We start from the raw sequence: 16,125 nt of genomic DNA, 5'->3' as shown, positions 1-16,125 counted from the left end.
TGGAGAGTGGGAGCTTCTTTTCAAAGGGGTAAGGCTGCGATGGTGGTAAACTCTTCAGCATATAGCCTCTGTCTGTCATACTCATTATTAAGAAATCCCTGATGCCAGCTTTTGAATCTGAAAAGGACAAGCTTTGATTCATTCCTTCTTTACGTTTTTCTCTTCTCCACTGCCTGGAGGAGCAGTAGGTGCCTGTTACAGTCCACTGTTTCACTTGTCCTTAGCATCACTATGCCCAGAGACCAAGGGATCCAGTTGGGATCACACCACTTGTGTACTCTGTCTCCAGTTTCTGACCATGCTGGCGCAGAAGAGAGGGTCCTTTCCAGTGTTGGCCAAAGCTGGGATGACTTAAACATTTATTGGAGTGTGTAAGGACCCATGGAGCTGTGTTTTTTCACTCTTCATAGCTTCCTGGAGCTGTGCAGTCCTTCCTAGCAATGGGTCACCCTCCTTCTGGAGTTGCAGGGAACAAATTACGTGCTGTTGTCACACGTTTCCACAGAAAATGTCAACAATTTCACAGCAGGCTGGGGTGTTATCAGTATTTACTCAGTTTCCTGACAATTCTGGGCCTGTGGAGCTGATATTGGCAGCCCCATTCCAACGACATCTTTTCGAGATGGCTAGTTGCTATTTACCAATCCCTTGCGACAGATACTTGCTGGTGAGTACTTATTCTCTGGTCAGAGCTGCTGGGCTAACAGAACTGGGTAGTGGTTTGCTCCTGACTTATCACGCTTTGTGTCTTTGTGTACTTGTTATGAAAGAATTGGTTTCCAAGCAGAACTGATTGTGATTGGTGATATTGTGGTGAGAACGCATTGCTATTTAAGTAGTAATTGCATCTTGTCACTGAGGATGGCCATTTGTGCTGCTAGTGTCTCTGTTTTGGGAAAATGTCTCTTCTGCACATCTACGGGAGTGCAGCAAAGACCTCATTCCCTCTGCTGAGCAGAGAGAAGCTCCTGCAACTGCTTCAAATTCACCTACAGTGCAATGTGTATGTGAACAGAAACTGGAGAACAGAGGGAACCCAGTTATTTGATTTCTTTCTTAACAAGTGCATACTATACATTGCCATACGTCACTCTTCTTTTAGTCTTTTAATATTGGGATGTGACAATTGATGCCTTCCAAAGCACTTCGGCAGCGTTAGACTGTATGTGTGCTGGAAGGCTTAGTTATAGCAGAAACTGAGTTTGTGGCATTGAGGTACTGGGGCAGGATGTGCACAGGAGGGCACACCATAAGGAACTCAGATAATTGACTAATGAAAAATGCCTCATGCTCAGAACTAGCAAACAGTGTTCTTGAGTAATGTTAGGGCACTGTTACTGCTAATAAAGTATGGAAAAATTAATTTATATTAACAAGAAAAAAAAAACCTGCCAGTAAAGCTTATTTTTTTAATTATTATTTTGTAGTGGTATTAAATAAGAGAATCTGATGAGTTGTATTTAAAGCCTGAGAACCTACCTTTACTGCAGTTGGGAGAAATATTTTCTGTAGGCAATATAAATAAGCTGCACTTCTAAGATAATATGGCTTATCTATTGGCTAAAAAGTGTTTGGCATAGCCTTTTTTATTTTTTTTTCCCCCTCTAATAGAGATGTTGAGTCCTAGTTTATGAAAAAGCTTTGGAAGAAGCAGTCCATGGCTGCTGTACTGATGCTGCCTTATAATAAAAAGTCTCATAATAGCATTATTTTTAGGATGTTGTACCTTTGTCCTTTAGGGGAAAAAATAATTCCCATAAGAAGCAGAAGTTTTACTTTATGTGAGAAGATTGCAATTAAAAACGTGCTGAAGGCACGTTTAATTTAACTGTAAGAGTGCCTGTAGAGGTGGGTGTAAGACAGGTTGGCCCTGACTGCAGAGGCACAAGAATGAAAAGAGTTTCCAAGCGTGGTGCCCACCTGGAGCAGTGCAGGTGTGCCAACTTGGAGAGCTTGTCTCCTTTTAATGCCGTCTCTGTAGATTCATTTGTGTGGGGTTATGCTGTTCCTTCTCCACGTGCTTTCTGCAGTAGATCCACTTTAAAAAATGAATGTGATCTTTTATCTTCATGGTGTCTCTTAATGCTTATACAAGCTGTAAGTTCTATTCTCGTTTTAGATATCAAAAAGCTTAGCTTTGGAAAGCTGTATCTTTTTACTGTCAACATGCTTTTTACATTATGAATAGACTTGCAATTAATCAGTTTTCCTGCGTTGTTTTCTCTCCCGAAGGTTTTATTTTGAAGGAGAATCATCACTAAGCATTACTAGGCATTGAATTAGTTCCCTTTGGACAGATAGTAGGGAAATGAAGAAGGATGATGTCCTCGTGCCCAAATTCATGTGACTGTGAGGCTCTTTAAGTGGAAGTCATTGAATATGAGGTCCTTCACTGATTTTTCTGACTGGGGGGAAGTCTTTTAAAAACCATTTGCTATTTTCTGTAACGCTGTGTAAACAATGATGTCCTTTCACAAGCACATGGAAGGCTGTTCTGTCTGCTGTGCCCACCTCAGGTAAGTAGGACACAGGACAACAAAGATAGGGGTGGAACAGGCCAGAGAGAAAAGCTGAAAGGTGATTAAAGAGGTAGGCATCATGTGGGGAAGGATTTGGACTGTGAAAGGAATTGAACACTAGAAAAGGGGATTGTTCAGCCTTGAGAAGTGAAGGAGGGAGATGGAAGGGATCAGGAAAACTTGAAGAAAGGAGAGAAATGATATAGAGCTGATGGTTTCAGTAATTAGCCTTGTAGCTTCAATGTGGCAACTGCATCAGCTTGTGAATATGTAATGTGCAGGCCCTGTGTTTGTGTCTGCCTTTCCAGGGGAAGCAACAGTGGCCAAAAAGCGCCAGCCTATTTTAAGTTATTTTTAAGAATGAAACATAAGCAAGAATTGTGAGGAGTTTTAGAACTGCGTTTTCCTTTAGATAAAACATAAAATCTCTAGAAGAGCTTACTCTGGGCATTTGGGAAGCTGAGCTAGATTCTTCATAAAAAGTTCATGTGCATTGCTTTTGAGTTTACTTGATCTCACCAGTATGGTTTCTCATTTGTTGTCTTATGTCAAAGCTTTCCTCCATTGTTCCTTTTTTGTCTGTTGTATCTGATTGATTTCTTTTTGGCTTTTGTTAATCTTTTTTCTTCTGTACTGTGTTTTGGGTCTGTGCAGTTGATCACCTCTGCACCATGGAGAAGGGGTTAACAAGCAAATGCAGCTTGGTGGTTCTTTGTAATTTCTGTGCATGTTAGTGTTGCTGGATCTGATCACACCTGATTTGATGTTGAATTTTTCCTCAGAGACTCCCTGCGACTTTGGGATGGCTGACAACACGATGAATTCCAGATGTTCCATCCTCCTGCCACCAGCAGTGTCTTGCCTGGGGCATTATTCAGAGGGAGACACTGCAGCTCTCATGTGTGCCTCTGTATTTTGAGTTCGTTCTTTCACAGTAGCTTCTGTTCCCCTTTAGAAAAAGGAAATGAATCTGTCCCAGAATGTTGACTGCTTGGCTTTGAGCAGAAAGCGCTCACTGATGGCCTCAAAGGAAAGGTATTCAAGGAAGCGATGACTTTATTTGCTGGCAGAATAGCATCTCTTCCACTACTTCAGTAGAAAACAGTAGAGATTTGAATTCTTACCCATACCAAAGGGACAAGAAGCTGAGAAACTTGAGTTCACTCTGCAGATCTTTGTTCATTAGAGACTCTTGCTTTTACCATCTCTGTCGAAAGACTTCAATCCTTTTAGCTTCAGGGAGGCCTGGAGGAGTTTCAGAGTCTGTCAGAGCTTCACATCTCAGCATACCGACGTTTGTGCAGTGTGCTTTCTGTGTATGATGATTATTTCAATTACTTTACCAGTGCAAGTCCATGTGCAACTAAAAAGTGAATTATTCTCCAAAATAGTCTCAAAAGTTGGGCGGAAAAAGTGCAGTCTAATTTTAAGTCCTTCACTGTGTTTGGCTTGGGCCACAAGTGTGCTTGAGAATGTAGTTACTTCCTCAGTGTACACATTGTAACATCGTTTTCTTTCTTAATTTGTTTGAGCTTTTGCCTTGTCTTTGATAGGAGCTTTGGCTAAATGTCAGCAGTCCCCATGATAGCTTTTAATGAGTTTCCAAACATTGAATGTTTGGTATTGTAGAAGTATATTGATTTTATGGTCAATGAATATGGCTGAATATGGCAAAATGAGGCTTTTCTTAATTTAAAAAAACAAACTGTTCTAACTTCTGGTATTTGTAATGTGGCAGCTCTGCTGGAAACGTGCTCACTGAGGGTAGCATCAGGTCTCCACTGTCAGTTTTCCATAGACCACCGTATGCTTCCAGAGCTTGTTCCTTCTGTTATGAGTTTGAAATGGACACACATTTGGTGGGTATAGTAACTCATTACCTAAAGCTCCTTCTCATTGGAAATGAGTTGTAAGCCCTTAGAGCAGGTCAGGCCCAGCCGTTGTGGTGCTGTTCCTCATGGCACCCAGGCTGGCTGTAAGGTAGTGCATTGTGACTTTCTCTTTACTGACAGCCTGGGCATTAGAACTGCTCTTTGTTGGCTGCAAGAGTATTTGTTTGACGTGTTTCAGTGGAAAGGAAGATTCAAATGTGTTCCTTTTTGCTAAGCATTTTGTAAATCTTCTGTATACTGGAAGGTGAATTAGTGTGGGTTGAAGGCTCTTAAACCGATCTGCTGCTTCAATCACTTGACTTTAGGAATACAGCATTGTTTTTCTCTTTGATTCTGTAACACTGAGGAAAGGCTAAGATAGGCAGTTGAACTGCAAATGTTATGTAACATAGCGCATATTCATTTTTTAACATCAAACTTTTACATCCAAGTAGAGCTAACTTCACTGCTAAAACTAAACTTTACATATAAAGCTAAATTTATCACTTGATTAAGACTTTAGAGATGAACTTTTATGGTTAAGTGATTTTTATCACAAAAAAGTAAATGTAAGTTATAAGTAAGGAGTGGCCAGAGCTGCAGCCTGCTGGATGTTTTCTGAGGACAAATAAGAGATTATTTAATTACAGGCAAGGTGTTGTCACAGGTGATGAGCTCTTCCCTTGTTGGTTTGCTGCCAGAGTATCAGCTCTTCTTTTTTTTTAATAGCAGCATGATAAATAATAGGGTGGCATAAAGCTTGTCATAGTCTTTTATAGTTTTGTAGTACTTTCTCCTTTTAATAACTTGCTGCTTTTGAGCTCTGTCACATGCTAACTCCAAATGTGGGTGCTTGCTTGTCCTGCTCAACTGTTTTATTCCAACTGGAGCTGTGATCCATTTATTCTGTTGCTTAGTTAGCTTACTGGTTTGTAGTGTTGTGCTCCTGCTTCTTTGGGACATGAAGCTTCATACTGAGCTGAGCCAATGTGTTGAAGAAGCTCTGGGGTCTCTGTTTTGCTGAACGTGAGGGCTCTTGAGGAGAAGCTGTTTGCCTTCTCAGAACACTGAAATGTAGAGTAAATGAATGACTGCATCTCAAGCCAGCAGTATCTTTTCTTGAGTGGTGCTGGTTTTAGAAGTTTTCAGTTCTGAGCAGAATGCTCAGGCCATTTTTCTCAATAGAATGTTTTACTAAATGCAATGAATGATGCTTACTGTTTTCATATAGGAAACACGTGTCCCTTACCTGAGAACTAATTCACTGTTATGTTTAATTAGAAGTCAGCTTCTTTTGTATCATTATGTGAGAGGTAACTGTCTGGGCTGAGATGAATAGAATATAATTACAAGTTTTGCCACTTTGAATTTTATTTTCACTTGAGTAACATGGCGTGACTTCATTTTGATGCCGGTTTGTGTTTAAAAATATCCTCTTTCAAAGTTTTGTGGCTGTTCAAGTTCCATTCCTGCTATTTTTGCCTTTACTTTTAGAAGGTGGAAATGTAGAGATGTTTTTGTTGCAGTATCTTCACAGTTAGCCTTGGTCATGCGCTGCTGCTTTCTGCTCCATTGGTAACTACTGCAGTTTTTGTTAATTTTGTGGAAACTTCCAAGTAATACTGTGTAATTCTGCAGAGAACAAAACTACAAGGAAAAAAACAATAGCCATTTTTAGGAATAAAAGCAATAAAACTTGAGTATTTTCAAATCTGCTCTGATAAGCCCTAAGAATTATAAACCTCTTAAATAAGGTTGGGGCATTGCCATCCTCTTGCATTACTTTTTCTCCCAATACTGTTTTTACAGAAGCATTGTATGCTTCTGTAAGTTCGTCACCTTCAAAAGAAAGAAATGCATCCCAAAAGTGAGGATAATTTTTCTTTCTACTTGTTTATCTACTGAGTTTGTGGAGCTTAAAATGTTTGAAGAAAAGTGTGTAGAGTTCCGCGGTCTGAGCCTAGAATTTCAGAGGGTCATAATCCCTGACAGAATGCTGTGGTTGAGGTCAGCATGACACAACTTTGGAGAACCATTGGGTTGGCTTCATGTTGCACCTCATAAGAAATACAGATGGAATCATGCTGTCTTTTTTTTCTGGGCAGGATCTATGAAAATGACCCTTTTACAGAGTAGATTTTTATAGTTAACAAATCTGGGAAGCTTAGACCACTTTGAGATCACTTAAGAAGCAAAACTCCCCCCTCTCCAGGTTCTTTTATTTTTATTTCAGGTGAGTGATTTTCAGGTTTAACTGCTAAGTTACTTGAACACAAGCAATATTTTCATTGCCAGATTCAGTCAAATCTCTGTGAACTTCTAGTCCTCTTGGGTTGGCTTGAAAATAGAAATTGTTTCCTATAAAGAAAAGCTTTCAGAGGAGACAGAGGTGAGTCAGAAAAGTACTTATCTAAAAGCGGCTTTAAGTAGCAAAACTGTGAAATCTCTTTTAAAAAAAAAAAAAAAAAAGTATTTGAGATGCTCTGAGTTTCTGCACAGGTCCATCACCAAACTTGCTCTTCCCTGGGGAGAGAGCATTGAGCTCTGGTGCAGAGCTGGGCAGTGCAGGATGGAAGCTGAGAGCCAGGGCATGGCTGGAGTGAGGTCACTGCTCTGGGCAGCGCTGCTGGAAGGCTTTCCTTGGCTTGTTCTTTGTTGGAGGAAGAAGCAAAGTTGACAGGAGTTTTCCAGGCAGGTAGCCAGCCAGCCATTATTTGAATGTTCCCAACAGAAAATCGATGTTTTTTTGGCAAAACTGAAATTTTCCATGTGAAAATTTCTATTTTATGGAAGTGGCATTTCTGATTAAAAACTAAGTTTGATGGAGAGTGTCCAATTAGTTACATTCAGCCTCAGAATTAGCATCTGCTGTGTTTAAGTCTATTGAAGGTAGTTTGGCTCAGGTTTAGTTATTCTGAACAGAATATACGCAGACAACTTTCCTCCCTCGTCTAATACTTCAGTTCTAGTGCCAGCCAAAATTCAACTTGAAGTTGGCTATAAGTAGAATAAAAGCTTTTTCTGAATTTTACCGGTTTGTTTTCTGTCTCCAGCTTCAAAGGCTTCATAACACAGCTGCCATGACTAGAACTAATGCTGTCCATTCAGCCAGCTGCTATGGATTGATCTGTGTGTATTCCAGTGGTTGGTAACCAGATCTGATTTTCTCCATTGCTCTTTTCTGTTAAAGCTGCCTTCTGGTAATTGTGGATGAGGCTTGTTGGGTATAGAGAATGCATGACTTGTTCTTTTACAGTCATATCAAGTTATAACATGCAACTTTGTAGCATACAGAGGTGTTTTTCCCCTGCTTTATCTACTCAGTTGTATCCAATGGTTGAAGGCCAGCAGTTTGTATTTTATTTTTTCTCTTTTGGCTTCTTAAACTATGTTAAGAATGCAGCTTCTGGTGTTAGTTTATCTGAACTTGCAGTGATTTCAGCTTTTTTTTTTTACTTTTGGTGAGCAAATAGTTTAGGCTTCCCAACCTTACAGTTGCATGGAAACTAGAATTTCTTTTTAATGCAAAATCAAATTTAAAACTATTTAACCTATTTTAGGGAACATGTTAAAAAACTTACTGTGAGTTTATTTTGGGAAGTTTCTATCAAGATGATATTTTGGTAATGTTCCTCTATAACCTCCATTTATTAAATCCTATTATAGAATTGAGTCATGAAACCAAAATAAGAAATCCAGCTTTGGAAATAGGAAGTGTTGTATTAGCAATCATCTGCGTTAGGGTCATGGACTGCCATTTTAAAACATATTTTCAAATAAGGGCAGGTTCTGAGTCTAATCCACTTGAAATCATCAGAGGTGGAAGTGAATTTGGAAAGCTGTTCTGTTCATTCCTAATAGTCTTTTAAAATAATAAAAAGCCTCCAAATATCATAATCTAGCAGCTGCGTACCAAGAAATGAGGTGATTTGTTTTATTAATACATTTGCATATTTATTTATAATACTTAAAAAATAGAGGGGTAGTTAAATTCACCATTCTGTGATACTTAATACTCTTCTTCCTCGTCCTCTGTGCAGGCAGCTTTATCCTTTTCTGCCCTTACACAAAGAACATTGTGTGTGGGAAGGTGCGGTGAGCTGGGCCTCACCCTGGCTTGCAGTTGGCTTCGGTCAGCTGTAAAATTTGGTTGTTTTAGTGTTCTGGCCTCCCTGATGGCTGTAATGACCACTGGGGACCCATCCAATAACATCTGGTAATGATCTGTTACTTATTGTGACCTTGTCTCTTCCCTTCTTTGACTTCCTGCAAATTCACAGCATCTGTTTTCATATTACAGGCTTGAAACTACCAATATACTCTAAGATGTTCCTGGCTTCAGCAGCACGCTCAACTTCCTCTTGTACTGTTATTCTTTTCCTAAAGTGTTCCATAAAGCTGTCACACTATGATCAAGTGACTCCTTAGAGATCGGCTCTAGGTTGTTGTTTACAGAAAGCTATGAATGCAGAATGGCTTAATAGAGAGATAGCAGCTCTGTTTGGGCTCGTTAGGGTGCCTACGGGTACACCGGATGTAGCAGGTTGCCAGTCAGAATGTGGTATGGACTATTCTGGGATAATACATTTGAAACTTAAGATTGGATTCAAAGTGAACCACGTTGAGCTTATTTGGAGTCTAGATTTGTAATTCCATTTATTTTCGTTCTATGCAAATTTTCAGTGTCACCTCAGGTCATACCTAATCTGGAGCAGCTTCCAAGCTTCCCATACTGTCCTATTTCAGACCCAAAGAAGAGAAAGTGAGAAGCTGAGTTTGAGGCCTTGTTTCAGAGCACTGGGTGTATGGCAGTTCAAGTATAATGAGTATTGATGTTAATTAGTCAGAAGCATCACTTATAATAGACTGTTCTGTTAGCTGCAGTCTTGTTCTTGGGGGAAGGGAGGAGAGCAAGAGGGTACTGTTGAGTTGAATGGTTTAGTTTTCAGATGAAGCAGTAGATTGCTGTGGTGCTACTGAACTTTCTGCATTCTGTTATGCATGTTCCAGCTTTCTCTAACTGATTGTCTGCTATCCTGTGTAGGGTGACCGAATACTTATTCATATTTTCATTTATTATTTTTATATTGGAAAGAATGCAATATTGGCAGTGATGGAGGAAGACACTTCATCTTGTAGTTGCAATTATAAAAATCCCACTTGATGTCATGCAGCAGTTGCTCAGATTTGAAACCCCAATCACAAGTAGTATTGTAAAGCATTTCCCAAGGAGGGGTTCATTTACAAAAACTGTCTTCAAATAATTTTAGGACTGAGAGTAATTATTAAATTAGTTGTCAAGCCTGTACCAAAATCCACAGCCAATCCCCCAAAGCCACACACATGAAAGATGTTGTAATATGTTGTATAAATCTTCTATATTTTTTTTGCACTTCTTGTAGTTCTTTTCTCCTAATTGAGTTATGTGGATAATGTTAGTATCTGCATCATCAACTACATCCACACTACATTATATTTCGAGGATTTTCTGTAAGTCCTACTCTTCCACCTGTTGTATCCAATTTGTGTGACGTGCTGGTCCCAGATCAGCAGATGGGCTGTGCAGTGGCAGTAGATGTCTTCTGGGTCACTAGAACTTGTAAACAAATTGAAAAGCATTTCAGAAGCTTTGCTCTTAATCTGGCAGTGCAGTAGGTTCTTTAGATTAGCCATGAAAAAGAAAATTTCTCATGCCCTTGCATGCATATGGGCATACGGCACTATACGAAAGTAGTTGTCTTATGTGCAGTACAGGCTGCTAAGTCTCTTAAAGTACTTTTTACTTTGAGTCAGCAAATCAGTTGCGCTCTTGGATAAACTAAATTTCAGTTAATTACTTTCTTAACCAACTGCTTAATTATTAAGCTGCTTAAAATGGGTTAGTTTATTGTAAGCCAAGCAAGTTGTCATTTTACAGTTTTATAGAAAAGAATAGGGAATGCTGAAAATTCACATTGGAAGCTTCTGTATGCTCTTTAATGCCCTAACCAAGCAAGTATCACAGGAATGTTCTGCCCTTTGATAGGGAACACTCCCTAGAATTGCTTCATTGCTTGAAACCTGAGCTGAGGCAGGAACTGCACAGCTTACTCCCTCTGTAGACCTGAGAGGTAAGTGGAGTTTCATTGCACAAGTTCTGTCCTTCTCTGATTTCTGTAGCAGCACATGCTTTGGATTATTAGTTTAAGTGTCTAAGTATTACACCCTTAGCAGAAGGTCCTGAAAAATTACAAGCAGACACCTTTTTTGTATGCAAAAATGAATCCAAAGGAAATCCAGTTTAAACAATTCACTGTGTATAAAAAATATTTTAGTTAATATGAGTTAGGATGTGTAACCTCAGAAGGAATTGGTAGCCATCTGTGTGTTTTTCGGGTATGTTTACAAAATGTCCAGCAAGATCAATAGTAGCTGCTCAGGAGAAATTGTATTCTCTGTATTCTTGATGTGTCCGTGCTTAATGGCTGTGTCCTTTTTTATATGTACGTATGTTGACAGAGGTTTAAATATGCTTTGTGTTCATATGTTTGACCACAGAGCAGTTACATGTGATAGCCCTGACAGATCTTACAGATCTTAGAATGCAAAGAATATTTTGTATGGCAATGAAGGCATTTTAAAGTAAATCCTATACACTTGCATAGTTTCTTTACTGACATGTGGAGAAAGGGTACATTTGAATGTCATCTGCAGAAAACAGTCTGTATTTTGTCGCCTTCCTCTCTTTTACTTTTGTGGCTGTTACATTTCTATTTAGTGAAAGCAGTTCAGGATCAGTTGTTATACTTAGCCGTAAGGCTGTTTTGTTGTTTCCTGGAGGAAGACTGTCTAATACGGAATGGCTGTTGAGGCTACTACATACTGTGTGTGGGCCACACTTCATTGCAAACACTGAAACTTCAAGATGCAGTCTTGACATGAAGAAAGCATGCATGAATGACTGCTGTCCACTATGGAATTGCAGACTGTGGAGCTGTGTATAAGGAATATCGCTGTATGTGTCCTATGCTCGTCTTCGTTGCTTAAGAAGAGTGAGAAGGCAGTGCCATGTTGCTTTCCATGTTAGTTGTGCTTCTCTTCTGACCAGCATAGCTACTTGTTTCCTTGGAGAACTTGTTTGACCATTTCCTTTCTGTGCACTGGAGTAAGAACTGCATCACTGTCTGCAACTGTTCAGTGTTTGGTTGGACTGAAAATCATCTGTGCTGGGTCTGCAGATTGTGTCTGTGAAGGTTACTGAATGTTTGTTTGGCAGTGAAGGATTCCGAGGATCACAGAGGACAGGTTTTCTTCATGCTCAACGGGGGTGAATTTGCTGTTCTGCTTGAAACCCAGAGCATTTCTCTGTGAGTTAAGTGATGGGGAAGGAAGAAACGCTGTCAGGGTTAATCAGCAAACAGAACAAAAGTAGGGTGAGAATGGGCAGCGAAGATGGGATTTGCCTTTTTGTTCCCATGAGGCATGGTGTGGGCTGTTGAGAGAGAGCTCCAGCTCACTGCCCCGTCGGTTCTACTCTGTTATATTTTGCTGCTGTGCAATAGATGGCAGCAGAGGGGCAGTCTGACATGGGAGTGTGTATGGAGCAAAGGGATGGAATTGAATTCCTCTTTGTGGAAAAAATGGCACCCACTGACATTCATTAATGCTTCTGAAAATTAGTAGAGACCAAGCAGCGCGGTGCACAGTGGTGCATTGCAGCAGTAGGTCAGCTCTGCTGGTACAGCATGCAGGCTCTTGTTCATGACAGGCGAAAGTGCACAGCTAATGGTGGTGACTGTGTTGAAAAATACTAGTCTGCAGCTAAGAGTTTTCCCTATCAAGTAGTGTTACTGTGCTCTTTGTATTTGTTGTAGTTCCAATGGAAATAAATAAGGAACATTACTTTCAGAGTAACATACATAATAAGCAAACATGCATAAAATTTTTCAAGGTTTTTTTTATTTGCAAAATAAGGGAAACTTTTACAATCAGTTTGGAGAATGTTCTACTATTTTTTAAAGGTATTTATTATTTCAATGTATTGTCAACTTAAGCTCTGGGACTTTCTGTTTGCTTACGTCCTTATCAAAGTATGTAGAAATAGTTTGCCAAGTGTGTAATTAAGTGAATTACAGGGCCTGAATCTGGCAAGTACTTAAGAATGTAACTAGTGTCATTGGACAGGACTAATAGCATACTGAAAGCATGCATATAAGCACTTTGCTGAACCAGGGTTGCAGGATAATCATTAGAAACTCAGTTTTGAAAACTGAAAGTCACATTTCAACTCTTGGATTTCGTTTATCAGCATGTAGCTCAAGGTATAGGCATCAGTTGATTCCCATTATGTGGAAAATAAGAGTAGTTTGTGCTTTTAAAGTAAACACAGAAATCCAATCAGCTGGAAAAATAGAAAAGAAATGACACGTGGAAGATGCAGTAGTTTAACAAACCTTTATCTACTCATATTGTAAGGCTAATTTGCTTATCACTCTTGTCTGATACTTACACAGTGAATACGTAATCCTTGCAGAATAATGCACCGAAGTCTTCATGTGCATGCTCTGTTCTTTTTGAAGTCATTCTCTATACTTCTGATGTAAGATGTTTTTTTTGCTTTTTTGCACTGAAATTAATTTTTAATTACCTCTAACAGTGGGAGCTTAGTGTAGCCTTGATGCATGGCAATTAAAAAGCTTTTTGAAGTGAAAATGCTGTTCTGAATCATTTCATAATAATAAAAAAGAAAAGAAACAAAATCACCAATCACAAGCAAAACAAGGAACTTAGGGAGGGAGTGGACAATGAACAGCAGCTGAAGGACTTAAAGAACTGAGTTTCTTAGAATAAAGTTGTGTTGTAATTTGTAAAATGTTTTTTCACTGTTAGATACCGTGAACTTAATATTCATTTTTTCTTTCGTACGTAACGGAGATTTTAGCAATAGACTCACTGTGTTGACTTCCTTCAACATACTGCATCCTTGACTTGCATTTTCTAACCTTTTAATTTTTTGTTTTGCCTAAAGACCCTGTGTGGACAGTAATGACCGCACGTTTCCGATTGCCTGCTGGCAGAACCTACAATGTACGAGCATCTGAGCTGGCACGAGACAGGCAGCATACGGAGGTGGTCTGCAACATTCTTCTCCTGGATAACACTGTACAAGCTTTCAGAGTTAATGTAAGTAATCCGATGACAGCAGTGTCACTGAGCTTGCTTTCCTTTGCTTGATTTGTATAGGTAGAGTTTGACTTCCAAAATAGTATTAAGTATGGAATACAAGGGAAAGTTCTGTTCAGACAGACATGCTCGTACTTGTGCACACCGGATCACTGCAGACTTAGTCATTCTGGCATCCTTTGTAATACTAACATCTTAATTTCAAAATGGAATATGCAATGTATAGTTTATTTCTGGTAGTTTTCTTTATGGACTGAATGTTGTACAGTGAAAATGAATTTAGCTTTACCACTCAGTTGAATGAGAAGCAAGGTTTGGTTTGGTTTGCTTTTTTGTATTTTGAGAACCAGTAACATATAATGGCAGATCCTATTTTCACTGTGTTGCTAAGCTAAATATGTTCAATCATGTGGATGGTTATATTTAGTTACTGTTACCATCTTATAGTACCTCTTTGCTTTTGCTTTCCTCAGATTTTGTTCTTGTTCTGTACCTCCTAATGCACTGAGGATGGCAGGGAGGAAAATAGGAAACTTGTTGAATGCTGAGGGCTGTTACTGGGAAAAGTGGATACTTTTCCAAATGAGCTTGGAATACATTATTCATCAGATTTTGTGATTGGTAAAAGAAATGAAAATGAATATGTTCATATTTTACGCATAGAAGTGCAACCATTTCCTTGAACTGCTTCATCCCTTTTCCCCTCCTTCCTCTGCAATATTTCATTGTTATTCTATACCTCTTAATTCCTCATCCTTGCTAATATAGTTTCCTGGTCTGTGCTACCTGCTAAAAAGCAGGAGGGGATTGAAGACAAGCATCAAAGGTACATGGGAAATTGGAAATGTTGTGTTTCAAGTGCTTGTGTTTGCAAGATGGATATTGGAATGGAAGTTTTTGTATTGCTTTTTTATTTTTCCCATAAAAATTCAGTAATATAAGAAATAGTTGCACAACAGTTATGGGCACTGATGCTTGTTTTTGATGTAGGTATCCAAAATCTACATCAGCTCTGAAGAGAATGCTAACACCTGTGTAATTCTAGCTAGCAAGCTGGATCAATCTGGGACTAGTTGTCTAGAGAACAGCCAGTCCTGTGTAGTCAAGTATCTCTCCTGAGAATGTGTATAGTCCTTGAGGTTCTAGCGTACTGTATTTTTTGGTTACATGGATCACTGCTTATTGCTTAGTTAGACCAGCCTGGGAGTTTAGGGAATAGAAACTTCATATGGGGCTCTAACTTTTGGTTCCGTGTCTTAGCCTCCATCTGTTTGGTTGCTGGTGATGTTGTTTAGCTGTTTGTTTGTTTCAGAAGTAAGGCCATAAGAATACCCTTAAGTTTTGTATCCCACTAACATAGATGGTACGTGGATGTTCAGGGTTTATAGCTGTGTTACTGAATTGCGGTTGGGGCAGTGCTTGACAATAAATATTAATGGCGTTATTTTCAGAGTGGGGAGAACAAAGATAATATCAAATAAATTAGCATAGTATTTTTCTCCTGGGGTTTGCTACAGGTATGCTAATGGTTTTAAAGTTTAATTACCTGAAGTATGAAGAGCTGTATTAATAAAAATGTACTGAAATGATATTTCTCTTTCAACAGCAGAGTACTGATCACAGGCGCTGTCTCTTGATAATGTATATGACATGTTCTAAGTTCAGATTTTAAGCAACCTTTTCCATTGATCTGCAAAATAGGCAGATGCTCTGCCTACTAAATGAAGGACTCCTACTTCCACCACAGAAAGCATACTGCCTAAAAGGCATAGCTGCATGAAGTGAGAATGGCTGTAGTTAGTAACCTGATGACAATGATTTGCATAGATCTCCTTCTTCAGGATCTTATTACTTTTAATTTATTTTGATTTGTTGTTCAAATACCTCAAGTTGTAGCTTTTCCACGCAGGCTGAATTTGCAGTATTCCCTGAAAATCAGTACAAATTGATCGCACCAAACTTGGGGGAAAACTAAGGCAAGATAGATGGTGTGAAAAGTGTGTTATACTTCTTAGACTGTATTTAGTGATGTCTAGTATTGAGTTGTTCTGAAAGGCCAGCATTTGTGAGACATTTTGCCTTTCATAATTTCTAACAGGTATGCATGAAATCCTAATATTTCAGCTCAGCAAAAATGTTGGTGTTTTATATCCAGCTGCTCAGTAATTATTATTGGCTAACTGTTCATTATTCAGTTGTGGAAATAACTAATTACAGTGAACCATGTTGTTTTAAATGCTGGATATCACTCATTGTTTTTATATTTTTCCATTATTCTGTGTTTTAAGAACTATTAATGTTTACCCCTAAGAATAAAGCACATTTCTTTGTTAAACCCCCTGTATAAATTTGTGTTTTTCATTAAAAAAAGGCAAAAATAGACAGTTATTTTCCTACTTTCTATAGCAGCTGCTCACTGGTTGAGATACTGTTGCAAATATTTTGGACCTTTCACAACAAACAGGATTGTGACCTTCCCCTGCTCTGGCAAGCTACAAACATCAATGTATAAATATCGAAGGCAGGTTGAGCTGAGGTCTAGTTTTACTAGATGCTTATCTTTGTTTTGTACT

The 16,125-nt window shown here is 38.9% G+C and overlaps 1 protein-coding gene across 5 annotated transcripts in view; it reads left to right on the top strand.

Moving 5' to 3' along the window:
- The window catches only part of PTPN4 (protein tyrosine phosphatase non-receptor type 4), a 96,460-nt gene that overhangs the window by 20,524 nt on the left and 59,811 nt on the right, over positions 1–16,125 (top strand). For 4 of the 5 annotated variants that reach the window (XR_006180295.1, XM_042877782.1, XM_042877780.1 and 1 more), the window contains one exon: positions 13,398–13,552. Coding sequence is in view for 4 of the 5 variants with exons in the window: in XM_042877780.1 (XP_042733714.1) it covers positions 13,398–13,552 (155 nt within the window). In the remaining variant the exon portion in view is untranslated. Of the gene's footprint in view, positions 1–2,496; positions 2,517–13,397; positions 13,553–16,125 lie in introns of those variants that run through there. The other variant, XM_042877783.1, reaches the window with a different exon arrangement.

This window comes from Lagopus leucura, unplaced genomic scaffold (assembly GCF_019238085.1).
Source record: "Lagopus leucura isolate 7727_CA_CO unplaced genomic scaffold, USGS_WTPT01 Super-Scaffold_100019, whole genome shotgun sequence".
NCBI lineage: Eukaryota > Metazoa > Chordata > Aves > Galliformes > Phasianidae > Lagopus > Lagopus leucura.
Note: the sequence above shows the minus strand (reverse complement) of the source record. Positions and strands in the feature narration are given on the sequence as shown.